Source organism: Micromys minutus (assembly GCF_963924665.1).
Source record: "Micromys minutus genome assembly, chromosome: 1".
Lineage (NCBI taxonomy): Eukaryota > Metazoa > Chordata > Mammalia > Rodentia > Muridae > Micromys > Micromys minutus.
The window spans coordinates 79,856,882-79,882,531 of record NC_137969.1 but is presented as its reverse complement, the minus strand read 5'-3'; the positions used below and the strand labels follow the sequence as shown (position 1 = coordinate 79,882,531).

At 40.1% G+C, this 25,650-nt stretch overlaps 1 protein-coding gene across 2 annotated transcripts in view; it reads right to left on the bottom strand.

Annotated features, from left to right (window-relative positions):
• KLHL20 (kelch like family member 20) overlaps positions 1 to 10,666 on the bottom strand; it is a 42,142-nt gene extending 31,476 nt beyond the window's left edge. Inside the window, exons 1-2 of one of the 2 annotated variants that reach the window (XM_080915032.1) lie at positions 10,534 to 10,666; positions 9,556 to 9,619 (exon numbers count right to left, since the gene is read on the bottom strand). In XM_080915032.1, coding sequence (XP_080771158.1) covers positions 9,556 to 9,578 — 23 coding nt within the window. In that variant the 5' untranslated portion in view covers positions 9,579 to 9,619; positions 10,534 to 10,666. Of the gene's footprint in view, positions 1 to 9,555; positions 9,620 to 10,240; positions 10,328 to 10,533 lie in introns of those variants that run through there. The other variant, XM_080915033.1, reaches the window with a different exon arrangement.
• Between the last annotated feature and the right edge of the window lie 14,984 nt (positions 10,667 to 25,650).

Genomic DNA, 25,650 nt, shown 5'->3' with positions numbered 1-25,650 from the left:
ACATGGAAGCAAGAAGATCAGAAGTTCAAGATCTTGTCTCAAAAAAACAAAACAAAACAAAACAAAACAAAAAAAACCAACTTCTCTAAAAAGAAAAAAATTAGACTCAAATTTTCAAAAAATACTTATTATTTTACATGTATATGTGTGTGCCTGGGTGTCTTCATATGAGCCACATATGCGTGGGTACTCATAAAATCCATAATAGGGCATCAGATCCTCTGGAACCGGAGTTGCAGGTGGTTGTGATCTGCCCAAATGTGGGTGCTAAGAATGGAACCACTCTTAAAAGCTTCTAGGCTATCATTAGATTAGATTATTTTGGGTCCAGGAATTCTAAAATAACAAGCCTTATTTAAAAGCACCACATGTGTCCTATCAGTTTGACTCAGCCAGCCTATACTATGGTTATAGAAGAAAATGTATTGGTCCACAGGCATTCTTTACTTTAAAAATAAGCTTCTGAAAGTTTAATTTTACATAGCTATTTGGAGGTCTGGATTTTTCTATAACAAGAGTGTTATACACAGGATTAGATTTAACTGTACAATGCAGAGTGCCTCCCAAGCAACTAAAAAACAAAACAACAGACAAGAAAAGAGTTACACCTATTCTGCTTAGTCAGGAATGTGGGTACAAAGTGAAGGGAAAGGAGACCTCTTTTCACAAGTTATTCTGCAACTTGTTGCTATTGGTTCTGGTCAAGATGTTAGGATGAGGTGACAGCTGGAACTTGGGAACTGTACTTGTATATAAATAACCACTGCTGAGGTCTGTCAGCTAGGTATTTCCTGTATATATGTATGGTCCAAGCTGTAATTCAGGGGCATCTGACATGGTCTTCTGCATCTGAGGAGACTGCACACACAGTGTATATACAAGCAAAATACCCATACACATAAAATAAAAATAAATAAATCTTAAAAAAAAAAAAAAAGAGAGAGACAAGCTCAAGGCTACAAAAACTACTTTTAAAATCTGAAAAAGCAAAAGCAAAACAACAAAATCCCACCCCAAATCCCACAACCTAAGTGGAGTGGTTCAAATATTTCAGCATTTGAAATAAAATGTATCATAGACTCACGTAGAACAATATCCTCCTTCTACAGAAGCCACTTTGATTACTGGTGACTTTCTCAAAACCCTGATTCTTTCTGAGCAGGTCTCCTGCTGCTTCAGAATAATGCACAGTTTCCTCCTGGAGTCAGTTCAAGAGAGTGCTACAGGAATGGCCAAGTCCGCAGGGTATTTTACAATTCAAAATAAAGGTATTGTTATTTGTTATGCAGATTTCCTTACCACTCTTTTTAAAAGCTCAGGAAATTGTACCAAATATGATTGATCCAATCACGAAGACCTTCACTAGTAAGTCAAGAGTCAAGTAAGTTGGAGAGAGAGGCCTACGAAATGGATTTTAGACTCAGCATAACAAAACCAACTAAATTCCCCCTTCCCCGATAAAAGGAAGTAAGATGATACATGATTTATTTTATCTTTTATCATTAGTGTTATCTGTGTGTACTTGTGCCTGTAGATCAGGGGATAACTTTCTGAAGCTGGCTTTCTTCTTCCACAGCGGACTCTGAGGAATACACTTAGACCCTCAGGCTTGAGTATCAAAGGCATAACCTGCTAAGCTATCTTGCCAGCCCCCACATTTCAATATTATCGCTTGTTTTCTGAAATATAGTTAGAGTTTTTTAATCTTTAAAAAGGTTATTTCCATTAATATATGAGAAGCAATTTACATCTTATGACCTAGAATGGAGGTAAGAGCCTGGTAGATAAACAGTAATTTAAATAACTGGCAAACAAATAGAATTAAAAATTTGGATTTCACAATCATTATATTGTGAACACACAGAAAAGAGAATCTATGTGTATCAGTTATATAATACACAAAGCTTTTTGTGTGAACTGAAGTAAATTCAAATGTATATTAAGAAGCAACTGAGGAACTTAATTATTTAGAGTGGGAATGCATGAATAACCAGGAGAGGGGTTACCAAGGGGGTTGGTAGGTTTGTGCTGTTTCCCAGCACTTACAAGGCTGAGGTAGCAAACTGAGTTTGAAGCCAAAGCACTGATTTCAAAACAAGCAAACAAAAACTCCAAACCAAAAACATTCAACAGCCATCAACAAAATAAACATAACACCAGCAAGAAGGGAAAAAGGAATAAACCCAGGTAGAAATGTGGCCCAGACAAAAGCACTTTAGCTTAATGAGTTATTATTTTATTATTTGTTTTCTGAGGGATAAGCAAATGCTCTATCATGAACAGTATCTTTTGGAGGTGATGGACATATATAATGTGGTGATGGTAACACAGGTGTTGTGGCTGAACTCTCAACTTAGGCCCATCTGTGAACAATCACCTGGAATAGGTTAACTAAGGTGGGAAGATCCCTCTTAAAGGTGGGCAATGCCAGTCCCTGGGTGGGGGTGTGTGTCCTGGGCTGAATTAAAAGGAGAAAGAAAGCTGAGGATCAGCGTTCTTTGGTCTATGTCTTTGAATGCAATGTGACCAGCTTTCTCAAGTTCTTTCCATGACTCCCCTGGCTTGGTGATAAACTCACCTTCAACCATGAACCAAATAACCCCCTTAGATTTCATGTGCAGGGATTTTTGTCATATCAACAAAGAAAGAAACTAATACAATGGGTGTGTTCATATGTCCAAATTCATCAAAATGTACACATTAAATATGTAGAATGCTTGTATGTTATATATAAATAAATCTTAGAGTTTGCAAAAGCAATATATTGAAGTATTTGTTTCCCATCAGTCATAGAGGTTTAGATGTGGTATATATAAACTATTTAATTACTTTAAGGATTTGTTTTGCTGTATAATAGGGACATTATTACATTGGGGTTTCCCATACTTTAAGCGAATTAGATCACAGCATTTCTTTTCTGACACTATATGCTTTTAGCTGTTCTTTGGTACTCCAAAGGTATTGTGCCACTTAAAAAGGGTGTGGGGAACAGAGTTTCTGTTGCTGTAATGAAACAGCGTGACCTAAGTGACTTGGGAAGGAAAGGGTTTAGTTGGCTTACACTTCTACATTGTAGCCCATCACTGAAGGAAGCCAGGACAGGAACTCAAACAGGGCAAGAACCTGGAGGCAGGAGCTGATGCACAGGCCATGGAGGGGTGCTGCCTACTAGTTTGCTCCCCATGGCTTCCTCAGCCTGCTTTCCTATAGACTCTAGGACCACCAGCCCAGGGATAGCATCATCCTCCATAGGCTGATACCTCCCCTATCAATCACTAATTAAGAAAATGCCCTACAGGCTTGTCTACAGCCTGATTTTATGAAGGCAATTTGTTAATTGAGGTTCCCTTCTCTCAGATGAGGACAGCTTCTATTAAGTTGACATAAAAGCAGCTAGTGGATGTCTCATCTCTATGTCCATCATGTGTGAGTGGAGACAACTGTGCTCATAAAGACTGATGCTGTTGAAATCTGTCTGAATTAGGTTCTCTGACTCCAAATACAGAGCATCATCATCACAAGCTGCCTTGGACAACCAGGCCAAGTGCTTAAAACAGAAGTGATTTTGGAAATCTGCTCTGTGCCTGCCAATTATTCTTAGGAGAAAAAAACCAAGCATATAGCTACACGACTGTATTATCTTGTTCTTCTAGAATAGGAGGGCATAAGAACAGGAGTTCTGGTAGGCTGATATATTACTTTTAAGTATCCTGGAAAGTTGTATTAAACTGTACAAGTGTTTAGCTCTAGAAATTGAATTTAGTTTTAGATAGTAGATCTGTTTCTCCTATTTGTTTTTCTAAATGTATTTAAAAATCCAATATCCTTCCCTAGTCTAATTTTCTCCAAAGAGTTTTATGGAAGAAAGCATTTTTTCTGTATATTTTGTTTTCTTAGGTACCTGTGATGAGAAATTAGAAGAGACCTGGAAATAGATCATGTTTCTACCTTGCTCAGTTATGCCCATGGTTTCTTTGTCTGGTGGGATAAATGTTCTAAACATCTGAGAGGTAAGGTGGCCCACTGGAGAGATAAGGTGTAGAATTAAAATACAGAAGAAATGGGCAGAGGGAAGAATTTCCTTTGGAGATTAATTTGCATAACACTTGTGGGCAGATCATGGAGGAATGGATAAGGAGTGAAATATTTGCTGTGTAGAATGATGAAGCAATGACAAAGGATTTACAGAACTATGGTTGGATAACACTGTCAGCTAACTGACAGTATATATCACAAACAGTAGCATGGACTTTCTGTGGCTGTTCTTATTTGACAATACTCACTACCCTAGATCAGAGAATATAAATTCCTGGATTAATAGAGAGTTGGGAAAAAGATCAGAGTCCATCTGGGTAACAGAGCAATCTCCAATGGAAAATAAGAGTAAGAAATGAAGCAAATATCCAATCTTCTTGTGTTCCAGAAAGGGAAGAGATGTCTGAACAAACTATTGTCCAGAATATGCATGCCCCACTGGGACCAGTCTAATGACAATCTATCTGCTACCATAAGTGAATGCTCACATATCTGTACATTTTATCCTATCAGGGCAGCACTCAACTTTCTAAGCTGACCTTTGGGGCTGTTGGATTCTCCTCAACATAGATCTACCCCAGGTAATCTTTCAGATAAACCACCAGAACTCTTTCATGTTCATTGCTTTATTTGCTCCTTTTTCCTACCTATCTACTTCGTGCCTAAAAATCAGCCCAACAAATCAGATGTGTAGGCCAGAGCTGGCTCCTAAAGTAATAGAATGAAGTCTCAATTTCCATAATTTTTGTTTGCCCTTCTTCCTTCTTCCTTCATATACCACACACTTAAGTTTAAGATGTACTCAGAACTTGAATCTTACTATCTCCCTCCCCACAAGCTTTTTCTTCTGCATTTCTCCCTCATTACAGTGTCCTTAATTACCTGCACATTCCCACCATTTGTAACCCTAACCCTTTGTCTGCAAGGCTAGGATTGAACCAAGGGCCTCACATATGCAAGACACATGCTGTACCACTGAGCTAAGCTACATCTCCAGTTCTAAATCCCTTTTTACAATTTAAAAATGTACTTGTGTGTGTGTGTGTGTGTGTGTGTGTGTCTGTCTGTCTGTTTGTCTGTGTCTATATGTGTGGTGCCATAGTGCATACGTAGAAGTAAGAGGATAACTTTTGGGAGTTTGTTCTTGCCTCCTTCTACCTCTAGGAAGGGTCTCTAGTTTCTGCCTTGCTGTATATGGTAAGATGTCAAGATTCTCCCATCTGCTTACCATCTAGGTAGGAATCTGGAGTCAAAGAATGTGTGTCACAGCATCTGGCTTTTAAAGTGGGTTCTGAGGATTAAATTCAAGATGTCAGGTTGTACAGAGTAAGCACTTTTACCGACTGACCGACCATTTTGCCTGTCCCCAATCCCTTCTTTAGAGGTCTTGGGGCAGCTGGATGGTTCCCCATGTGCCGCCAAACCTGGTTCACTGGGAAAAGTTCTTTTGTATAAGTCTAGAAATTTGAGTTTGATCCTGGGAACCCATGTAAAAGTGGAAAAAGTACATGGTATACTTATACATTTGAGCAGATTACTCACATGGATGTTCACTATGGAATTTATTCAAATGATGTGTATGAATGTGTATGAACTATATGAAAAAGAGGTTTATATGTACTGGTCACCTAAAAAGAAACAGAAACAAGGTCTTGCTATACAGCCCAGGTTAGCCTCAAACTCAGAATCTTCTTGCCTCAGCTCCTGAGGAAGGATTATAGGAAGTGTGTTATCATAGTGTCTCACAAGTTAATTTGTAAAGTGGCAAAGAATTATAATAGTATGTGTGATATGTTGACTTTTTTAAAACTAAAATTCTTCCTTTTAGAACTATCTAGAATCTACCTTCATCTCTAGCCCATGCTGGACAGCAAGCTCTTAAGAGTCTGTTCTGTATGTCCTGTACACTGGCCAAACAATTTCATGAATACAGTCTTATTCCCACCTTTGTTTGCTCTGCAGCTAAAGGAGGAGGAAGCTTAGGTTTTTTTTTTTGTTTTGTTTTGGTTTTTTTTGTTTATTTTTTTTGAGGCAGTATCTCATATGGCACAGGCTTCAACTTTGCTATACAGTTGAGTCATTTTATAATCATGTGCCACCCAAACTGGTTTATTTAGTGCTTTGGACTAAACAGGGCTTACCTATCAAGCATGATAGGTAAGAATTTCACCAACTGAGCCAATATCTCATCCCTAATATGTATTTAATTATATACACTATATTGTATTATATATAATGTTATATATCCTTTTAAGAGAACATACTGTACATATATGCTTGTACATGAATTGCAAGACCTTGTAAATAATGCAGAAGAAACTGTGTGTGCTTTGGGAACCACTGGGACCTGGGACCTGTCCTGGGAGACTCATTTTTCACCGCTTTTGTTGTTTTGAGTCAAGATCTTGTCTAGCCCAGTCTAGTCTAGCGAAGGGTGGACCTTGACTTTCTGATCTTTCTACCTCCACTTCTCACATGCTGAGATTACAGGCATGCACTGCTATGCCCAACTTTGAATATGCTATTGTTTATTTTAAATGTAATGTCTCATATACACACACAGATAAATAAAATCTTTTGCTAATAAAATACCAGTTGATTTTATAAAACTGTAATTATGCATTACAATACCCTAAATATTTATACTTATCATTTCTCTGTGCTAGAAACCTTTGAATTCCTCTTTTCTGGTTTTTATAAAATATATAATTGTATAAATGTTAGTTAACCTATTGTGCTGTAAAACATCAGAACTTATTTTTCTTATCTAAACTGTATTTGGCAACCTATTATTCAGCTTCCTTACCCCATATCCTCTTGTTTTTTCTAGTCAACATTCTATCTTCTATTTACTTGAAATCAGTTTTGCTTAGTTTCTACATCTGAGAATATATAGTTTTGTTTTTTAAACTTTTTGTTGATTCTTTGTGACTTTCACATCATATACCCCAATTTTATTCATCTTCCTATCCCCATGTATCGGTCTTTGCCTTGGCAAACTACCCCCACCCCAAACAAAACAAAACAAAGCTTCATGGAAGCTGTAGTATGCCCCGCAGTCTACCCTTTTGTCCACACATCTTTGTCATGTTCACTGCAATGAGTCATTGGTCTAGTTGAAGAATCTAGCTTCTGCTACACCATCAACACCTCACCAGACTCCCCTAGGATATCCTGTTGTTGCCCTTTGTCAGGGAGATCCTGCAGCTTTGGATCTGCAGGACCAGCCCTTTTACATGCTCTGGCAGTTCATAGGATCTGGGCCTGGGTGATAGCTGAGTTGGTCCCACACCTATACCACAAGGCAACTCCCCGCACCACCCCAGGTGCTTCACCCAATGCTGCAGCTGGCAGGGGCAGCTCTCCTGCTCCCATGCCCTCAGAGCTGGCTCCCCTGAGTCCTGCCACCAGGCCCAGCTCTACTGTGCTGCCCAGCCAAGGTGTGGGGCTCACTCTCCTGATGGGCTGCAGCAGGCAAGGGGCTGGGACAGCTCTCCTGCTCTCCCACCTTCAGAACTGGCTCTCCCTTGCCTAGGTGATGCTCCCCCAAGTGCTGCAGCCAATGAGGGGCAGGATGAGCCTTGGAGAGTTTACTTCTAGGGTTTTAGCAGCAGAAGGAATGGATAGGGAAATGTGACCATAGCTTAATGTAGGCAGCATTAAGGCAAAGTAAGACCAAAGAATACTGGATAGGCTGGCTTCTTGCAAAGTATGATAACAAGAAACTATAATTCAACAACTGATGGCATTAGAATTATTAACATCATTTTTAAAAGCTGACTGCATTATGTAATAAAAATAAAGAAAAAAAGCTCCTCAGATAGAGTGAATATTTTATACAGAAATTATCAACAAACTAAAAACATCACAACAATCTGACTTTCCTTTATAAAATCCCAGTACTGAGAAGGGGAACTCGCTCCAACCAAGAAGCTATTTGCAACTGATAGCTGATGAGAGTGAAAAATTCAGGTTTTACTGAGTACATCAACCACAGTCCAGGAGAGGCCCCATGCTCAGGAGTGGCTGCAGCACAAAACATACTCCATGTTTTTGTTGTTTTAAAAGGGAGAAAGAACATGAACTTGCATGGGTAGGAAGAAGGGAAAATCTGGGAGGAGTTGGGGGAAGGAAAGAATAATTTAAAAAATATTAAGTTCTTATTTTAGCAATTATATAAGACATGGCATTTGTGATTAAGGATGAGATGAAATCAGTGTTTTTTATAATCATGCTAGAAAATGAAGTTGTAAAGCATTTAATATATGTGTGGTTAGTTTCTTCTAGTATGTTACAATCTAATACTTTCTTACTATAGGGTAACACATAAATAAGGTAACAGAATGAGTCACCTCTATAATGTCTTTTCATTTGAACACCTTAAAGCATTATTGTATATTTATTAATGGTGTATCATGGACACATTCACCAGAAAAGTTAACAGGACAAGAGAAAGTAGAACAGTTCAAAGTCAGTTGATGTATCAATAACAAATCTGAAAAAGGACACAGATTCTCACTCTTTACTTGAACTTGCTCTTGAGATATCGCTGCCTCTGCATGTAAGGTGCTGGGGACTTACAGGTTTGTGTGCCCATGTCCAGCTCTTCTACCGTCCTTATGATGAAATGCCTCTTTTCTATAAGGGTCTCTGTGTTGTTAACCGTTGATGTGAAGTAACATATGACAAAATAGAGTTTGATAACCATAATACAAGTTTAAACAATGAATAAATAGAATTCACTTGTTTCACCAGAGATTCTAGTACAATTCCTTAGACAGATTGAGAAAAGGCGTTAGTAAATTCTAGAGCCAAGGGAGCCTACATACTTTTTCCACACTTCTGTCTTTCTACATCTATTTTAGTCCTTAATCTTCACTGTAATGCAGCTATTTTAGTAAACATATTATTGAACACCAGTAAAAATAGTCAAACCATAACTAGGAATGCAGTATAGTGTCTTACAAATATTACTTTTACTTGGCAACAGAATCTTCTAGATTGTACAGGGTATTAAATTTATAGTAAGCTCACATAATATAGTACAATTGATGATTATGTGTAACAAAAAATTACTGTGCAAAAAAGCAGATTTAAATATTAAGAATCAGAAAATTCCAACTCTTTAGAAATATAACTCCTACATTTCATTATGAAGCTGAGGAATATGGTGGTATACACCTTTCATTCAGCACTCGGAAGACAGAGGCAGGTGGATTTCTGTGAGTTCGAGGACAGCTTGGTCTACATAGCACATTCAAAACAGCTAAGACTACCTAGTAAGTTCTTGTTTTAAAACAAACAAGCAAACAAACCCAAAAACCAAAACAACACAACCAACCAAACAAAAGAAGTTGCTAATTTCTGACATTATTAGTTTTGATTTACTTAAAACAAGAATGACTAATTCCAAGTAGGATTTGTTAAGATTTGTGAATAAATAGTTTTAAACAATGCACTGTCCGTAGACACTAAATTTCAATCACTGAAATCAAGGTATCTTATTCTTAAAGGGCTTACCTGCGCATTGGTTTTCCTTCCATGCACCATGAAAAGTATCCTTCACCGTATTCTAAAGCCGTACCTTCAACAAGAGAAAAGTAGTATCTTACTAAAACCTGTTCCATTTCTCCAGCAACTTGTATAATCATTCCACTCATTTCCCCTATAATCAAGAATCTTACATCCTAATATAATTTTTGCGTGGATGCACAATCATAATTTAATGCCTTTAAGATGTCTATCATTGGCTAAAGATGTTAAGGTGATAGATTATATGTGAATGTGAGGGTAAGTGGAAAAGCAGTCAGGATCAAAATAGTCATGATCCGTAGTCGGTGTTGTCTGTTCAAGATGCATTTGGGAGATTTTTTTGTTGTTTTATTTTTTAACTTCGCCATCAAGTATATTTGCAGAGTAATCACTTGATACCCACAGCAGTGCTAATTTAATGACTCGGATAGAAAACGCATTGTTTTAGCACTGGATCTGAAGGTTGTTAACTTATTCTGAAGTGACAAACAGGCCGGAGGTATTTGCCTTTAAAAACAACTGCACTTCCTACCAGCCCGGGCAGCTTGAACAAGGTCGGGGAAAGTAGTTCTAGACTACAACTCTCCCAAGCGCTCGTCTTAGTCGCTGAAATATTGTTCACCACCAGGATCTTGCTGGCTTCCAAAGGTAAAATGGGAGGCATAGTGCTCACTTCCTTAGAATTCCAAGTGAAACAGTCCAGGATGCGAAGCCCTAGTATCCCCAGAAAGCTGGCACAGGCTTCCCCAGGCTTCAAGACACCTCGGCGGGCCGGCAGTAGCACAGTCTGGAGCCCTGCAAGGCCGGACCACGGAGCCCCACAGTCCCTTCGAGCCGCTGACTGACAGTCAACCTAGAAAGCACTGCCCTGACCCCGCTGGGCAGTTCGGCAAGTTGAGATCATAGATCTGCAAAGCGAGACCTGGGGCTCTGCTCTCCATCCCCCGTTCTAAGGCTCTGACTTACTGGCTTTGACACTTTTCTCTGCGGAACCTTTCTCTGCCTTCTCCGCCCTCTCTGCCTCCACCTCTGGAGCCGCTAGCGCAGGCAGGATGCGGCTCCCGCAGCTATTTCCTTTCCCTGCACCCGCCCCCTTATCCAGAAATAGGAAGTGGTCCTATCGCTAAATCCTCCTCACGGAACTGCATATGTTCGGGCAAGTGGTTCCGGTGTGGTTCCGGAAGTAGCTGCGCCTTTCGCTGAGCGTTTCCCAGGACTGGTACCATTAGTTTAACTTATTTTTGCAATATATTTAGAAAGCAACCAAATTAAATATGTATGAGGTTAGGGTTACATTTTGAGCATATCAGTAAAAGTCTGTTGCTGGTTTATTGAAAACGACTAGGCTCATCATTAACCAAAATTTCTTTACCTGATCTTTACTTGACGTCTACAGACTGTGCAGTTGTTTCTGATAGGAAATATACCTCTTATTAATAAACTTGTAGTGGGAGATGATTGGTCTTTAAATCCAATTTCTTTTTTTAAAGATTTCTTTATTTTATGTATATTTTATGTCGATGTCTTCAGAAACACCAGAAGAGGGCATCGGATCTCATTACAGATGGTTGTGAGCCACCATGTGGTTGCTGGGTATTGAACTCAGGATCTCTGAAGAGCCAACGGTACTCTTAACCACTGAGCCATCTCTCCAGCCCCTAAATCCAATATTTAATTCTGGTTCTATGGTGAACTTTGTCAATTTGACCATTTTTTTTTTCTGAATTTGTGCCTGTGATCTATAAGTAATATGTGTATTAGTAACAGCTATGGACATTACATTTATTACCAAATACATAATATATAACATTGTGTATTCTTTTTTTTCAGTTCTGATATCACTCCTATTGAAGAAAGATTTATTACCATTTTTTTCAAGTGGTGGTACCAAAGCATTATATTTCAAATAGTACCATTCCAGTTGGTACCAAGGCATTATGTACCTTGCAAAAGGGCAGGGACACCTGCAGAGCACCTTTTTAGGATGCATAGCATATAAGGGTTAGAGCCATGACTTGATGCCATGTACAATGGTTCTAGATTCTGGCCACAATTATGTTGTGTCTTCCTCCAGAGAGGTTCAAGAATTCTTATTGGTCTATATTATTGGTACTTTCAACTTTAATTTTTTTGCCAATCTTATGGGTATAAAATGGTTTAGATGCACAGTTCTCTGATCCATTGAAATGGTATCTTCTATGTGCACCTCTCAGGTTTCTTTTGTGTGGAGTGTCTATCTTCCAAGTGACTCAGATTCTTCCAAAATATGACTTATGATTTTAATTCTTTATAGCTATATATCAACAAGAAGGGAGTTATAAAAACATTAAGGAATGCTAGTAACTAAAGATGGGCTTTTAAGCCTTTAGCTAGAGTAAAAGTAATATTTCCTAATCTTACCAATCCATTGATTCATTCTTAACCTGCTACTCACTGTAATCTGGCTTGTGCTTCAACTACTCTTATTTCTTTTTAAGGAGAGGAGTTTAATGTGAATCAGTTCTTCATATTTATGCCAAAACCTATCAAACTATATACATAAATGTAAACAGATGGAAAACCTGGCTTTTCCAATTATTATAGAAGTCCTACAACCCCACTAAGTTTTCATCTTAGGGGATCCTGAATTTCTAGTTAAGAATATACTTAAGATTGGTTTTTATAATGTGAGTTACCGAAGCAATAAACAATACTCTAGGGGCCAATGAGATTAACTATTGGACTTTCAATTAGAAATACTGTTCTGTTTGTCATGTATAAAATACATAGAATCCAAGGTTTAGTTGTAAACAAGACCCACAAGATTCTTTTTGTTTTGTCAAATCTTCATTTTTGAGAAATAGACATTATACAATTAAACTACAAATTACATGATGGTTTAATTACAATATTAGTATAACTGAAAGTAACGTACAAGATTAGCATTAAGAAAATATGTAGCAAGGAACCCATATCTGGTCTCAGTGATAGGGGAAAGTATGGTTGGCAGCACTTAAGATATTCCTCAGTGTTCTTTGTCCTCAGTAATTGGCACCTTATGCACGTAGCCATCTCCTTTTCTGCCAATGTGATGTATTATAGTATATTTAGAGGATAGGGTGTGTGGTTTTCCAACATGAGATGCTATGTTGTTTGGACATTCCAGTCACCAGAATGAGCTCAATAAATTTATTTTTTATAAAGTATCTAGTCATAACTGTTTTGTTTTAATAACACATAGATCTCTATGATGGAAAAATAGAAGATCTTTGTCTTGGTGCTAACTTCATGATCTCAAGCAAATGCTTTGTTCTAACTTCGGTTTTCTCATCTGCACTTCTATATTTAACTCCTTACAACTTTCTGAGTCAAGAGTTGTTGTAGAGGCTGGGAATATAACTCAATTTTTAAAGTGCTCACCTTGCATACATGCATCCCTGGTTTCAATCCCCAGCAAAGTCTGATTGGAAGTTCCTGAGGAGATGTAACACACTTTATCTAATCACCCTAGATAGGGAACCCACAACAGACAGGTACCACCGAAGTTCAACTTGGTGAACCAATGAATTTTATTGGGATTACTTACAGGAATATGGGTAAGGGGTTACTTACAGGAGCAGAAATGACAGCTGCACCACTGAGATCTATACCAGTGTGTAGTACATGAGTGACAGCTCACAAATTTGGGAACCTAGAGCAGAGCACACTGCACAGCCCACAGGCAGCTCACCAGGTTGGAGAGTATCCTTTCCTAGGTGCTTCAGTTGATCTAAACCCTTTCCAGGCAGGTGGGTTGGTTTCTGCTGCTTCCAGACAGCTGGTCTGGTTTGAAGCACTTTATAGCTTTACTCCTCTGAGAGTTCTCTTTGCAGCTTAGCTTGTCTAAGTCTTCTTGGCAGCTGGATTCATCTAAGGGTCTTTGCAGTTCTGTGCTCTTCAGTCTGAGCAGAACTCTCAGCTTTTCCCCCTTCCTCTGGCAATGAGGGCCCTAGTGAATCTAGTCAGTTTTAGGGACTTCCTCAATCTACTTTGAATTGTTTTCTTTCCTGATTAAGGAGCTTCTCTTCAGGATGGGATGTTTCAATCCTGGAGGAAACTGACACAACAGGTTGTAATGAACCTTTATAGGTCTCAGATTGACATACTAAGGCTAGGTCATTATACCCTACAACATCAAACACTTTGGAATATAAATAATGGAAGTGTACAAATAGAATAAGAAAAGATGGGTACATTTCTTGACTAGAAAAACACTTCCTTAGCCATAACTGACTTTTTAAAAAAGGCTTGGAGAGTGGAGAGATGGATCAGTGGGTAAAGTGTTCATGGTACAAGCATGAAAATCTAAGTTACTGGAATGGATACTTACTCTAGGTATGAATTAACCTTTCCTGGACACAATGTTGCTGCCAAAACTCCCGTCCATGGTCATGCAAAGTGCTTTACCCAGCATCATAGTATTCCACCTAGAATTACTTCTTACCAAGGACTCCACTTGACAAAGAAGTATAGCAGTGTATGCATCAAATTCACTGTTGTTACTCCTACTCCACCATTCTGAAGCAACAGGCTTAATAAGGTGATGGAATTGCCCTTTAAAAACACACAGTGACTATATGATAGCAGTAGCCTGGGAGCAGAGGGGGCAGTATTGTCTAGAAGGCCGTATATATACCAAGTCAGCATCCAATATATGGTACTTTTCCTCCCATAGTCAGGATTCATAGGTCCAGGAATTAAGAGGTGGAAATGCCAATGATAACACAGTCTGCATTAGTCAGGGTTCTCTAAGGAACGGGAGTAATAAAAATGAATATATATTACAAAGTAGGAAGCAGATAGAGATTTGGTTATAATGACCACATCAGACCCCTGGGCAGTAACTCAAGAGAAAGGACTGTCCTACCAACTTGATGTCTACAGTATAATTTATCCTGACAGAATCTTCCAGTTCTAGAAGTTGCAGGGGTCCAATCCATAGTTTCAGTTACTTCCTCCTCATTCATCAACACAAATCAACACAGAATCCACAGCATGCCTGGACAAACTAGGTTATCCTTTTCCAAACCTCTGATACCAGGTGGGAGGGGAAAAAAAGAGGACCTTGTTCAAGACCTAGGCATTGACCAGCAGCTGCTGAAACCACTGCAAATGTAGGACCTTTAGAAAAGAAGTGGTTTTGAACTCTTCTTGCAAATAAAGGCACTGAGCTTCCTACTGAGTTCAACTAGGAATTGGTATGTTAGCCTCTATCTCTCATCTGATTTTCCTTGTATCAGAGAGGCCAAATCAGAGGGTTAGCAAACAGAGGAGCAGTCCACTAAAGCACATTCATTATGACGTCACTATCATACTGTCCAAACTGTCAGGAAGCCCTTGACATTGCGCATATGGGCAGTCTTAAGCACCACAGGGTTTTATATGCTATATACACAAGTGCTCATCTGTTCATGAGGACAGTGCAGGGATCTTGTGCGCCTCTACGTGTGGCTAAAGCAACACACATTACATGAACAGACTCTGTGTCTCCTGTCCAGGGTTTCAGAACTGGCCTTGGCTGTACTTATTCCTAAATTCATCACTCTGGATGAATTTTTAAAAGCAGTGATCTTTAAGGAAAGTTAGACTTTTGTCTGATTTTTTTCCCCTAAAGCTTAGCCTAGTTCTAAGCCAAGGGACCAGTGTATATTATTATCTAGGTAGCTCTCTTATGCTGTCTATTGGAATGCTGGACATGAACAGAGCAGGCTGTTCCCAGATCCTCTAGAAAAGCAGAAAGCCAAGGCAGCATATTATTTTGTGACTAATTAGCTGACACATAAATCCTTCATGCCATGTGTCTCTGAGGACTCCAGATAGAACTCCACAATGAAGATCCAATGACCCCCAAAGCGAAATCTCAAATGAGAATCTATCAGGTGTACACAAATCTCCTGAGTGATGGCCTCTCACTTGCTAGCATCAGATTGACCAAGAAAATTTCCTTCATTGAATTTGTAGGTAGTGCACTTATTTTACTAGTGTGGTGGTTTGTATATGCTTGGCTTAGGGAATGACACTATTAGGAGTTGTGGTCTTGTTGGAGAAAGTATGTCACTGTTGGGATGGGCTTTGAGACCTTCCTCCTAGCTGCCCGAAGGACAGTCTTCTGTTGGCCTTCATATCAAGATGTAGAACTCTCAGCTCCTCCAGCACCATGCCTGCCTAGATGCTGCCATACATCCTGCTATGATGATAATGAACTGAACCTCAGAGCCTGTAAGCCATCCCCAATTAAATGCTGTCCTTTATAAGAATTGCCTCAATCATGGTGTCTCTTCACAGAGATGAAAACTCTAACTAACAACCAGCTATAATCCAGATTCTATATCCAAGCCTAGAGGACGCTCAAGTGTGTGGAACCTCTCTGCCACAGAAGCATGGCAGTGGTGAATATTCCCTTTGTTTTAGTGACTCCCAGTTTGTTTCTGAATTTTGAGCTGTGTGCTTCTGGGCTCCCAACTTACCCAGGCATAGTTTTGGAGCCTCATCCAGCTGTCTGTTCTCTGCTTACTGGCTTCTCAGTCTTGTTTCTGATAAATTAAATGATTATAGCTATATTGGTACCTACTGAGCATCTATCAAATAGGCAAGCATCTGGAACTGGGCAACTTGCTTTGCTGACAAAACTGGGGAAGGAAGGGCTGGTGAGAGAGAGAGAGAGAGAGAGAGAGAGAGAGAGAGAGAGAGAGAGAGAGAGAGAGAGAGAGAGAGAGAGAGAATGGAAAATGTTAAAATGTCTATGGAAAGAAATTTGGCAAAGCCTAGCAAAATTACATTTGCTTTCCTTTTGATTTCATGATTCTGTTTCACCATGGAGTTAGTTTCAGAAAGAAAAGAAAAGGTAAATGTGAAAAAAGTGGTAATAAAAGTTAGGCACAAGGTTATTCACTGTAGAACTCTAAGAAATAGCAGCAGAAACAGCAAAAATGAGCAACCTCTCAATAGGGGACTGAGTAAATAAACTGTGGGATATCTCTATAATGTTCATGTACCATAAAATAAGAAAAAGGAAAGACCTATTAACACTCTTTCAGGTGTATTGTGAAAACCAAACACCTCTGTGCTCAATTAACCTCATTTTGCAGCCTGGAATGAAGAAGCCTATCATGGTGGGAGCAGTTGATAGTTGTGACACTTCTCACCTTATGGCTGGAAAACAATCAGCAAGTCTGAGCAAGCAGAATATCCCCTTCAGGAGTATGACTCCATGCCCTAATCATCCCCATTATAATTAGTAAACTCCATTGTGTAAATGTACCACATTTTCTGTATCCATTTCTCTGTTGAAGGACATCTGGGTTCTTTTCAGCTCCTGACTATTATAAATAAGGCTGCTATGAACATGGTGGAGCATGTATCCTTGTTATATGTTGGAACATCTTTTGGGTATATGCCCAGGAGTGGTATAGGTTGGGTCCTCAGGTAGTACTGTGTCCAATTTTCTGAGGAACCACCAGATTGAATTTCAGAGTGATTGTACCAGCCTGCAATCACACCAACAATGGAGGCGTGTTCCTCTTTCTCCACATCCTTGCCAGCATCTGCTGTCACCCGAGTTTTTGATCTTAGCCATTCTGACTTGTGTAAGGTAGAATCTCAGGGTTGTTTTGATTTGCATTTCCCCATGACTAAGGATATTTGTATTAGTCAGGGTTCTCTAGAGTCACAGAACTTATTAATAGTTTATATATATAGCAAGGTATTTGTTGGTGACTTATAGTATGTTGTCCAATTCCTTAACAATGGCCAGCAGCAGCTGTGAAGTCCAAGGATCTATCAGACACTCAGTCCCACAATGCAAGCAGGCAAAGCCACACAAGGCAAGCAGGCGGAGAGGGAGCCTTCCTTGTTCCAATGTCCTTCTGTATGTCTCCAACTGAAGGTGTGTCCCAGATTAAAGGTGTGTGCCACCACACCTGGATCTGGGACTTGCTTGTCCCAGATGACCTTGAGCTCAGTGATCTCCTTGCCTTAGTTTCCTAAGATTCTTAGTTTCTATACCTCGAGATCAGGATCAAAGGTGGGCCACAATTCTGGATTGTGGTTAATTCCAGATATAGTCTAGTTGACAACCAGAAATAGCCACTACTATGTTGAACATTTCTTTAGGTGCTTCTTGGCCATTTGAGATTTCTTAGTTGATAAATCCTAGTACCCCATTTTTAATAGGATTATTTGGTTCTCTGGAGTCTCAGAAATTAAAACAATGACTTTATAAAATTTGAAGGAAAATGGATGGAACTAAAAAATATCATCTTGAGTGAGGTAACCCAGTCACAAAAGAACACACATGTTATGCACTCACTGATAAGTGGATATTAGGCAAAAAGCTCGGAATACCCATGATACAACTTACAGACAGTACAGAATTCAAGAAGAAAGAAGACCAAAGTGTGGATGCTTTAGTCCTTAGAAGGGGCAACAAAATACTCACAGGAGGCAGAAGGTGGGAGGGTCTTAGGAGGAAGAAAGGACAGGAATGGGAAAAAGGGGGCAGGGTCAGGTATGGGAGGACTCCATGGTGATATACAGAGGGTCAGGAAATTGAACAGGTGTGTAGTGATGGGGTACTAGGGGTAGCCACCATCAAGTCCCAGATGCTAGGGAAGCAAGAGGTTCCCAAGACCCAACAGGGATGACATTAGCTGAAATATGCAACAAAGGGAGGGAGAACCTGTAGAGATCATATCCAGAGGTTAGGCACTGCCCTGTTTGGGGGATGTGGCCCCCCACTCATCTCCAAATCTTTAACACAGAATGGCTCCTGTCTAAAGGAAATGCAGGGACAAAATGTGGAGCAGAGACTGAAGCAAAGGGCATCTAGAGACTGCACTACCTGGGGATCCATTCCATATGCAGTCACCAAACCCAGACACTATTGCTGATGCCAAGAAGTGCTTGCTGGCAGGAGCCTGATGTAGCTGTCTCCTGAGAGGCTTTGCCAGAGCCTGAGAAACACATATGTGGATGCTCACAGCCAACCATTGGACTGTTCCTGGGGACCCCAATGGAGGTGTTAGGGGAAGGACTGAAGGAGCTGAAGGGGTTTGCAGGCCCATAGGAAGAACAACAATATCAATCAACCAGACCCCTCAGAGCTCCCAGAGACTAAACCACCAACCAAAGAGTACACATGGAGGGACCCATGGCTCCTGTTGCACGTGTAGCAGAGGATGGCCTTATCTAGCACCAATGGGAAGGGAGCCTCTGGGTCCTGTGACGGCTCAATGTCCCAGTGTAGGGGAATGCTAGGGCATGAGGTAGGAATGGGTGGGTGGGTGGGAAAGCACCCTCATAGAAGCAGGGGGAAAGATAATGGGATAGGGGGTTTGCGGAGGGGAAACCGGGGAAAGGGGATAACATTTGAAATGCAAATAAATAAAACACCCAATAAAAATATTCCTTTATTTAAAAAACTTAATTCTTTGAGCCTTTAAATGCTTCCTTCTATTTCCGTAGCAACCCTGCACACACCTCTCCCGCACTCAAACCACCACTTTCTTATGTTTATAGAAGCAATTCTAGTGGTGCATTTGCATTGTGATTAGATCCCACATCCCAAGAGAAAGCCTCCAGAGTAATTAAACTCTTATTCAATGTTATATTCTGTCCCTCTTAATCCAGCACCCCTGTCATGTATAATATTTCTAGATCCCTGGCTTGTCTGGAAGCAATCTCTATTATAGACTGAATTGTCTGCAACGAAACAATCTGTCTGTTGGCGTCTTTAGCTTTGGGTACCTCGGGATTATGTTTGGAGGCAGGCTCCGATGTAGTGTGACTGGTGTGCTGACTTGCAGAGGAATTCTGAACAAAGACATAGACCTAGAGGTGACATGCAGACACTGGGAGATGATGCCATCTACCACCCGGGATGGGTCCTTCCCTCAGAGCCTTTAGTATGCTAGCACTTCTTGCTGCTACTTGCTGTTAATTTTTTTTTTTTTACTTTGGCTTGCTACATTAGTAATAAACCCACTTATTAAAAACTCAGGTTCTTATTTACTTATTGTGGATCATTTCCTGTATGGAACAAGGTGTCAATCAATAGAACTTTGCCCAAGGTCTGGTTTGTAGAGGATCCACTAGATACATGAGATTTTCCCAATACCATTTCCCTCATAGTTGACTGTATAATTGGAGTAGACATACTTCAGCATTTGGTGTGATCTCACATTAGTTCCTTGGGCATCCGGTTAAGAATGATCATAGCTGGGAAAGCCAAGTAGAATTCCTTCCCAAAGCAAAGAAGTAAAACTAAAGCAATATTGCATCCAGAGGAGGGGAAAATGATAGAAATTTCTATCACATAAAGACCCAGTGGATACATGGGTCTTATGGTCTCATCTCACCTGCTGGGTTTACTATCCAGACCTTTCAGTAGGCAAATGGATTCTGGAAGATGTATGTGTACTGTGTAAACTCATCCATGCAATAAACTCTGTAGCTCTTATTGCAAAGTGGTATTCGGTTATAGAATATTAGCACAATCTCAGGAACATGGCATGCAGCTATCATCGAAGAGCTATTTCTTCACTGGAGAAAGATCAGAGCAGTTTAGATTCATTTGGAATGGACAAGCACACATCTTTACAGTCTTACAGCTTCTGACACAACACAGTTTGAATAGATCTGAACCAGCTAGAAATTCCATAAAGTAGCACATTGATGCTTTCTGTCACTGACATAGCACTGATAAGGCTCCCAAAGTGAGATGTGGATGACATATTGATGTATTAATAAAAAGTATGAATCACTGGTGAGGATGCGGAGAAAGAGGAACACTCTTCCATTGCTGGTGGAGCTGTAAGCTGGTACAACCACTCTGGAAATCAGTCTGGCAGTTCCTCAGAAAATTGGACATAGTACTACCTGAGGACCCAGTTATTCCACTTCTGAGCATTTACCCCAAAGACGCTCCAACATATAATAAGGACACATGCTCCACCATGTTCACAGAAGCCTTATTTATAATAGCCAGAAGCTGGAAAGAACCCAGATGTCCTTCAATAGATGAATGGATACAGAAAGTGTGGTACATTTACACAATGGAGTACTACTCAGCTATCAGAAACAATGACTTTATGAAATTCCTAGGCAAATGGATAGATCTACAGAATATCATCCTGAGTGAGGTAACCTAGTCACAAAAGAACAAACATAATATGCACTCACTGATAATTGGATATTCGCCCCAGAAAGCTCTGAGTACCCAAGAAACAACTCACAGACCATATGAAGTTCATAAAAAAAGAAAGGCCAAAAAGTGGAAGCCTCAGTCCTTCTTAGAAAAAAAAGAAGTGTATAGCACCCCCTCAGAGTGTGGTACACCTAGACCTAAAATCATCAATAATTCAAGAGCTAAGAATGTAGCCTTGTGGCAATTCTTGATATTTAAAAGTCATTATGTTTAATCTTTATACACCAAGAAAACTTTGACTATTTCCATGTTACGTTTTGTTTTACATGTACTTTATGCTCATTGTAACTAGTAGGATTTCAATGCATACTATCAAACCTTTAAAAAATATTAAGTACTGACAAAAATATATTCATATAGTTTTATGCAAAAATGCTTTTAAAATCTGTACATGTATTTCTGTTTTTTAAAAATAAAGTTGAAAAACAAAAACAAACAAACAAAAAACAAAAAAGAAGTATGCATCAACAGGTAAGTTAGGCCTGTGGGTATTAGAGAACCTTGCTACATCTGTATAATATTAGGGTCTGGCTGATCTGAAGGACGTTAAGACATCTCATTTTATAGAACAGGACAACTTTTCTACCTCCCACAAACCTGGCATGCCTTATTATCTAGGAGCTGCTTCTACTCCTTAGTTGAGTGACTTAAAGGCTTAACACTATTTTTTTCAAGTTCAGCACAGAACAGGAGGGCTTTGTTGGGGTACCATATAATCCAAGACATCCTTTGGTACTGGAAATGCCAGTGGTGAGAGCTGCCGAGACGGCCCACTGGTAAAGTGCTTGTGCATTGCAGGACCTATTGTAAGATCCCTGCTACCCACAGAAAAAGCCAGACATGGTGGTGTTCACCTATGGTCAGCACTGGGAGACAGAGAGAGGAGAGTTCTGAAGGCTTGCTGCATCCAATCTCGTCAGCCATTGAGCTCTAGGTTCAGCGAGAGATGCTGTTCAAGAAATAAAGTCATGACAGCCACTTACAGAGATTCTGTGATGAAGTACTGGTAGGCTTGCTCTCTTTTCTGAGTTTTAACCTGAAACACAACATTTCACCCCCTCTCTTTATTCCAACCATACCTTCCTTACCCCTCTGGGTTTTTCTTTGAAGCTTCCCAACTTCCACCATGCAATAGTTTGCCAACCTGTTTGCTAACCTCCATTGCTGAATTTTCCAGCTTTTAAACTTTTCTAAAACTTAAAGTTTATTGTTGGTGTGTACGTGTTATGCCTGTGTGCCGTGTGTATGCAGTGCTGCTGGGGCCAGAAGAGGGTGTCAGATCACCTGGGACTGGAGTCCCAGATGGTTTCGAGCTGCCATGTGGGCACTGGGAATCAAACCCGGGTCTTCTGATGACAGTGCTCTTAACTGCCGAGCCACCCCTCCATCCTTGCGTTTATTGGTCTTCTTGAACTCTAATTCAAAAGAGCATGACTTTCTTCTCCTCTTCATCTCCCTCTTCCCAGCAGCTTTCCCGTCCTTTTGTTTTTCTCTTAAACTCTAATAAAACCATCTTTGAGCTTAAAAAAAAAGGTGTCAGGTGGGTGCAATGGAGGAAGACATCTTACACTAAGCTCTGTCCTCTATTTAAACATGGATGAACACGTGCATCACACGCACACACAGCAGTAATGATAAGGAGATTTCTGTGGAAATTTTGTCAGGGTCTATTGGTAACCTATTACAGACCCTTTTATTAATTAGTACATTATGTTACATTGGGAGTATCTTTCTTGAACCAGCTCATCGGACTGGTTAAGTTGCTGAGAAAGGCAACTTAAGGGAAGAAAAAATATTTTGGTTCCTGGTTTTCAAGGTTTCTATGTCCATCTTTTTCTGAACCTGAGCAAGACAGGTTGTCATAGCAGTGTGCTGAAAGAGGTTGTGCATCTAATGGCAGTCAAGAGGCAGATGGACAGACAGACAGAAAGGGGCTATGAACAACTTAAAACCTTCCAGGGTGCCCCCTCCCAGTGACCTACTTCATCTCTGTTCCACAGGCCTCCATCACTGACATCAGATGACAAGCCCATTGAGGGTCAGAGCCCCAACAATCAGTCACTTTGTACTGCTTTGCCCACCAGCCTCGGACCAAGTCTTTAACATTTGGGCGTTTTGAGTACACCACATAGGAGCGAGTCTGCCGTAGGTGAGCCACAGATCTCCTTTGTAATCCATTTCTGACTCTATCTGCCTAAAAGCACCACACAGTTGCTACTGACAGTTGCTCAACCAGAGACCAGGGTCCAGTTGCTTTAAAGTTCTCAAATCTATTCGTCTCTGGTCTCCTATATAGTAGTAGCATCCAGAGCATTAAAAACAATCTTGAGAAACGGGCTGGAGAGATTGCTCAGCATATACTGCATTGGGAGAAAAGCCGAGCTGTGCCAGGAACCCCAGCTTTGGGGGATCTGACACCCTCACCCTGCCTCCCATGGTGTCAGATGCACTCATATGCACCCCAACCCTCACCTCCAGACACACAAATACACTTAATCAAAAATAAAAACAAATCTTTTAAAAAGTCTATTTAGAGCCAACTGTATATCTGTAATCCCAGGTGATCAAAGCAAGATTACTGCCCCTTTGATGCCCAGCTAGGTTTTCATAGTGAGTTCTAGGCATAGTCTGGGCTAGAAAGGAAGAGCCTGTTTCAAAAACCCAAACCAGGGCTGGCAAGGTAAAACGACACTTGCTGCGGGGCCTGATGACCTGAGTTTGATCTTTGCCAGGAGGTGGAGAGAACCTGTCTGCAGGTGCCCCCTGTTCCAATAAATGTATAAAAAAACAATTTGAAGCAAACAGCAACAGTGAAAAACTCTGGCTTTCCACTTAAAGCTTTTTTAAAAAAGATTTATTTATTTATTTTATTGTGAGAGTACACTGTAATTGTCTTCAGACACACCAGAAGAGGGCATCAGTCCTGTTATAGATGGTTGTGAGCCACCATGTGGTTGCTGGGAATTGAACTCAGGAACTTTGAAAGAGCAGTCAGAACTCTTAACCGCTGAGCCATCTCTCAAGCCTTTGCTTAAAGCTTTTAAGAAGTATTTTTACTTGTAAATGATTTGCAGCCTCTAAAAAATTAATTAAAAATAAAATTGCACGTGATTATGTATGTCATATTTTATCCAGATTTTAAAAGCAAACGGACCTCCCTCAGAAAAAGGCTACAGTGAAAGCAGAGCATATTAAATTATGTGTTCAAACCAAAGGCATACTGGCTTCTCACCACCAACCTCTGTAGGAAATGGTCTCCAGTCTATCAGATGTGCTATGTGGTGGGTGTGGAATAAAGCTGCAGCTCACAGAGCGTCTGGCTCGCATTTCTGCCTAGAACGTCACAGTCTAACATTCTGGTCACTGTACCTTTTTTGGACTAAAATATTCTTCACATTTAAAAATTAAGATTTCAGCCAGTGGTGGTGGCACATGCCTTTAGTCTCAGTACTTGAGAGGCAGAGGCAGATGGACTTCTGTGAGTTTGAGGCCAGCCTAGTCTACAGAGAAAGTTCTAGAACAGCCAAGGCTATACAGACTGTCTTGAAGAACAAACCAAAAAGAAATTTGAGATTTCATCTTTTTTTTTTTTTTTTTTTTTTTTTTACATTCTAGGACTTCAGCTTGGTAATGCTTGATATTTTGCCTGGGCCTTAAGGCATGCATTCATTTTTTAATTTTATTTTATTTTGTTTGTTTTTGAGACAGGCCATCGCTGAACAGCTCTGGCTAGCCTCAAACTCACAAAGATCTGTCTTTGCCTCTGCTTCCCCAGTGCTGGGACTAAAGTTCTGTGCTACTATAACCTGAAAACATTCACTTTTGTTTTTAAAGATATAATTGAGTTCATTGACTTTTTTAATTTACTTTTTTAAAACATTCTATGATTTATTTTTTGTGTATGCCTGTGTGTGTATATGTATATTTGCCCATGGAGGCCACAGAGTGTAGGTTCCCTAAAGCTGGAGTCTGAGGCAGTTGTGAGCTGCCTGCTGCGGGTGCTGGGTTCCAACTACAAGAATATGTTCTCTTGACCACTAAGCCGTTTCTCCAGACTTCCAACACTGATTTTAAAACAGGTATTCATCTTCAGTGCAAACGCTGAGCCCTTTGGGAGCATTGCCTCCTTCTTTAACGATTTCATTGTAGGAACATGATATTTCCCTTCACACTTGACTTCGGAACAAAAAACTTCCTGGATTCTTCTGCCAAACCACGTGAATATGTATATTGCTTAACAAATAAGGTGGTAGGTACGTCTCTGCTGTTTTCTCCAGTTTTCACCCCCGTCCTACCCACCCTCAGAGCTGTTTTCGGATTTTACATTTCCAAATTAAAAAAAAGAATCTAACACATATAATTCCTAAGTTCCTTCTGCCCCTACCTAGTTGGCATTTATGAGTTGTCAGGAACAGTCTAGGTGACACTAAGTTTAATTATATGAGTTCCCCCAAATAACTAGAAAATTAAGCAAGATGTTTAGTCGCATTTTTTATACAGAATTCACCTCATATTTCCACACATACACAAACATTCACTTAAAGGCAGAAGGGATCATCAAGGAACATGCACAGTTCGTTTTTCATTAAAGTTTTAAAGTAGTTAAATTCAGACCTATTACAGAAATTTTTACAAAACAGAACACATTCATACTAACACCAGAACACTGATTTTTGTTACTCAGAAGAAATCCTTTAGCTTTTTCACTCTAACATCCTGTATGTACCCTGCCTGACCTTCCTGCCCAGCCCAGCCAGAACCTGGGCGCCCGGTGAGGCGCGGCTGCGCAAAGTGCGCCGTCGCCATGGTAACCGCGAATGCCTGGGCCCAGGGTGAGGTGAGTAGGAGTCTTGGAGCGGAGG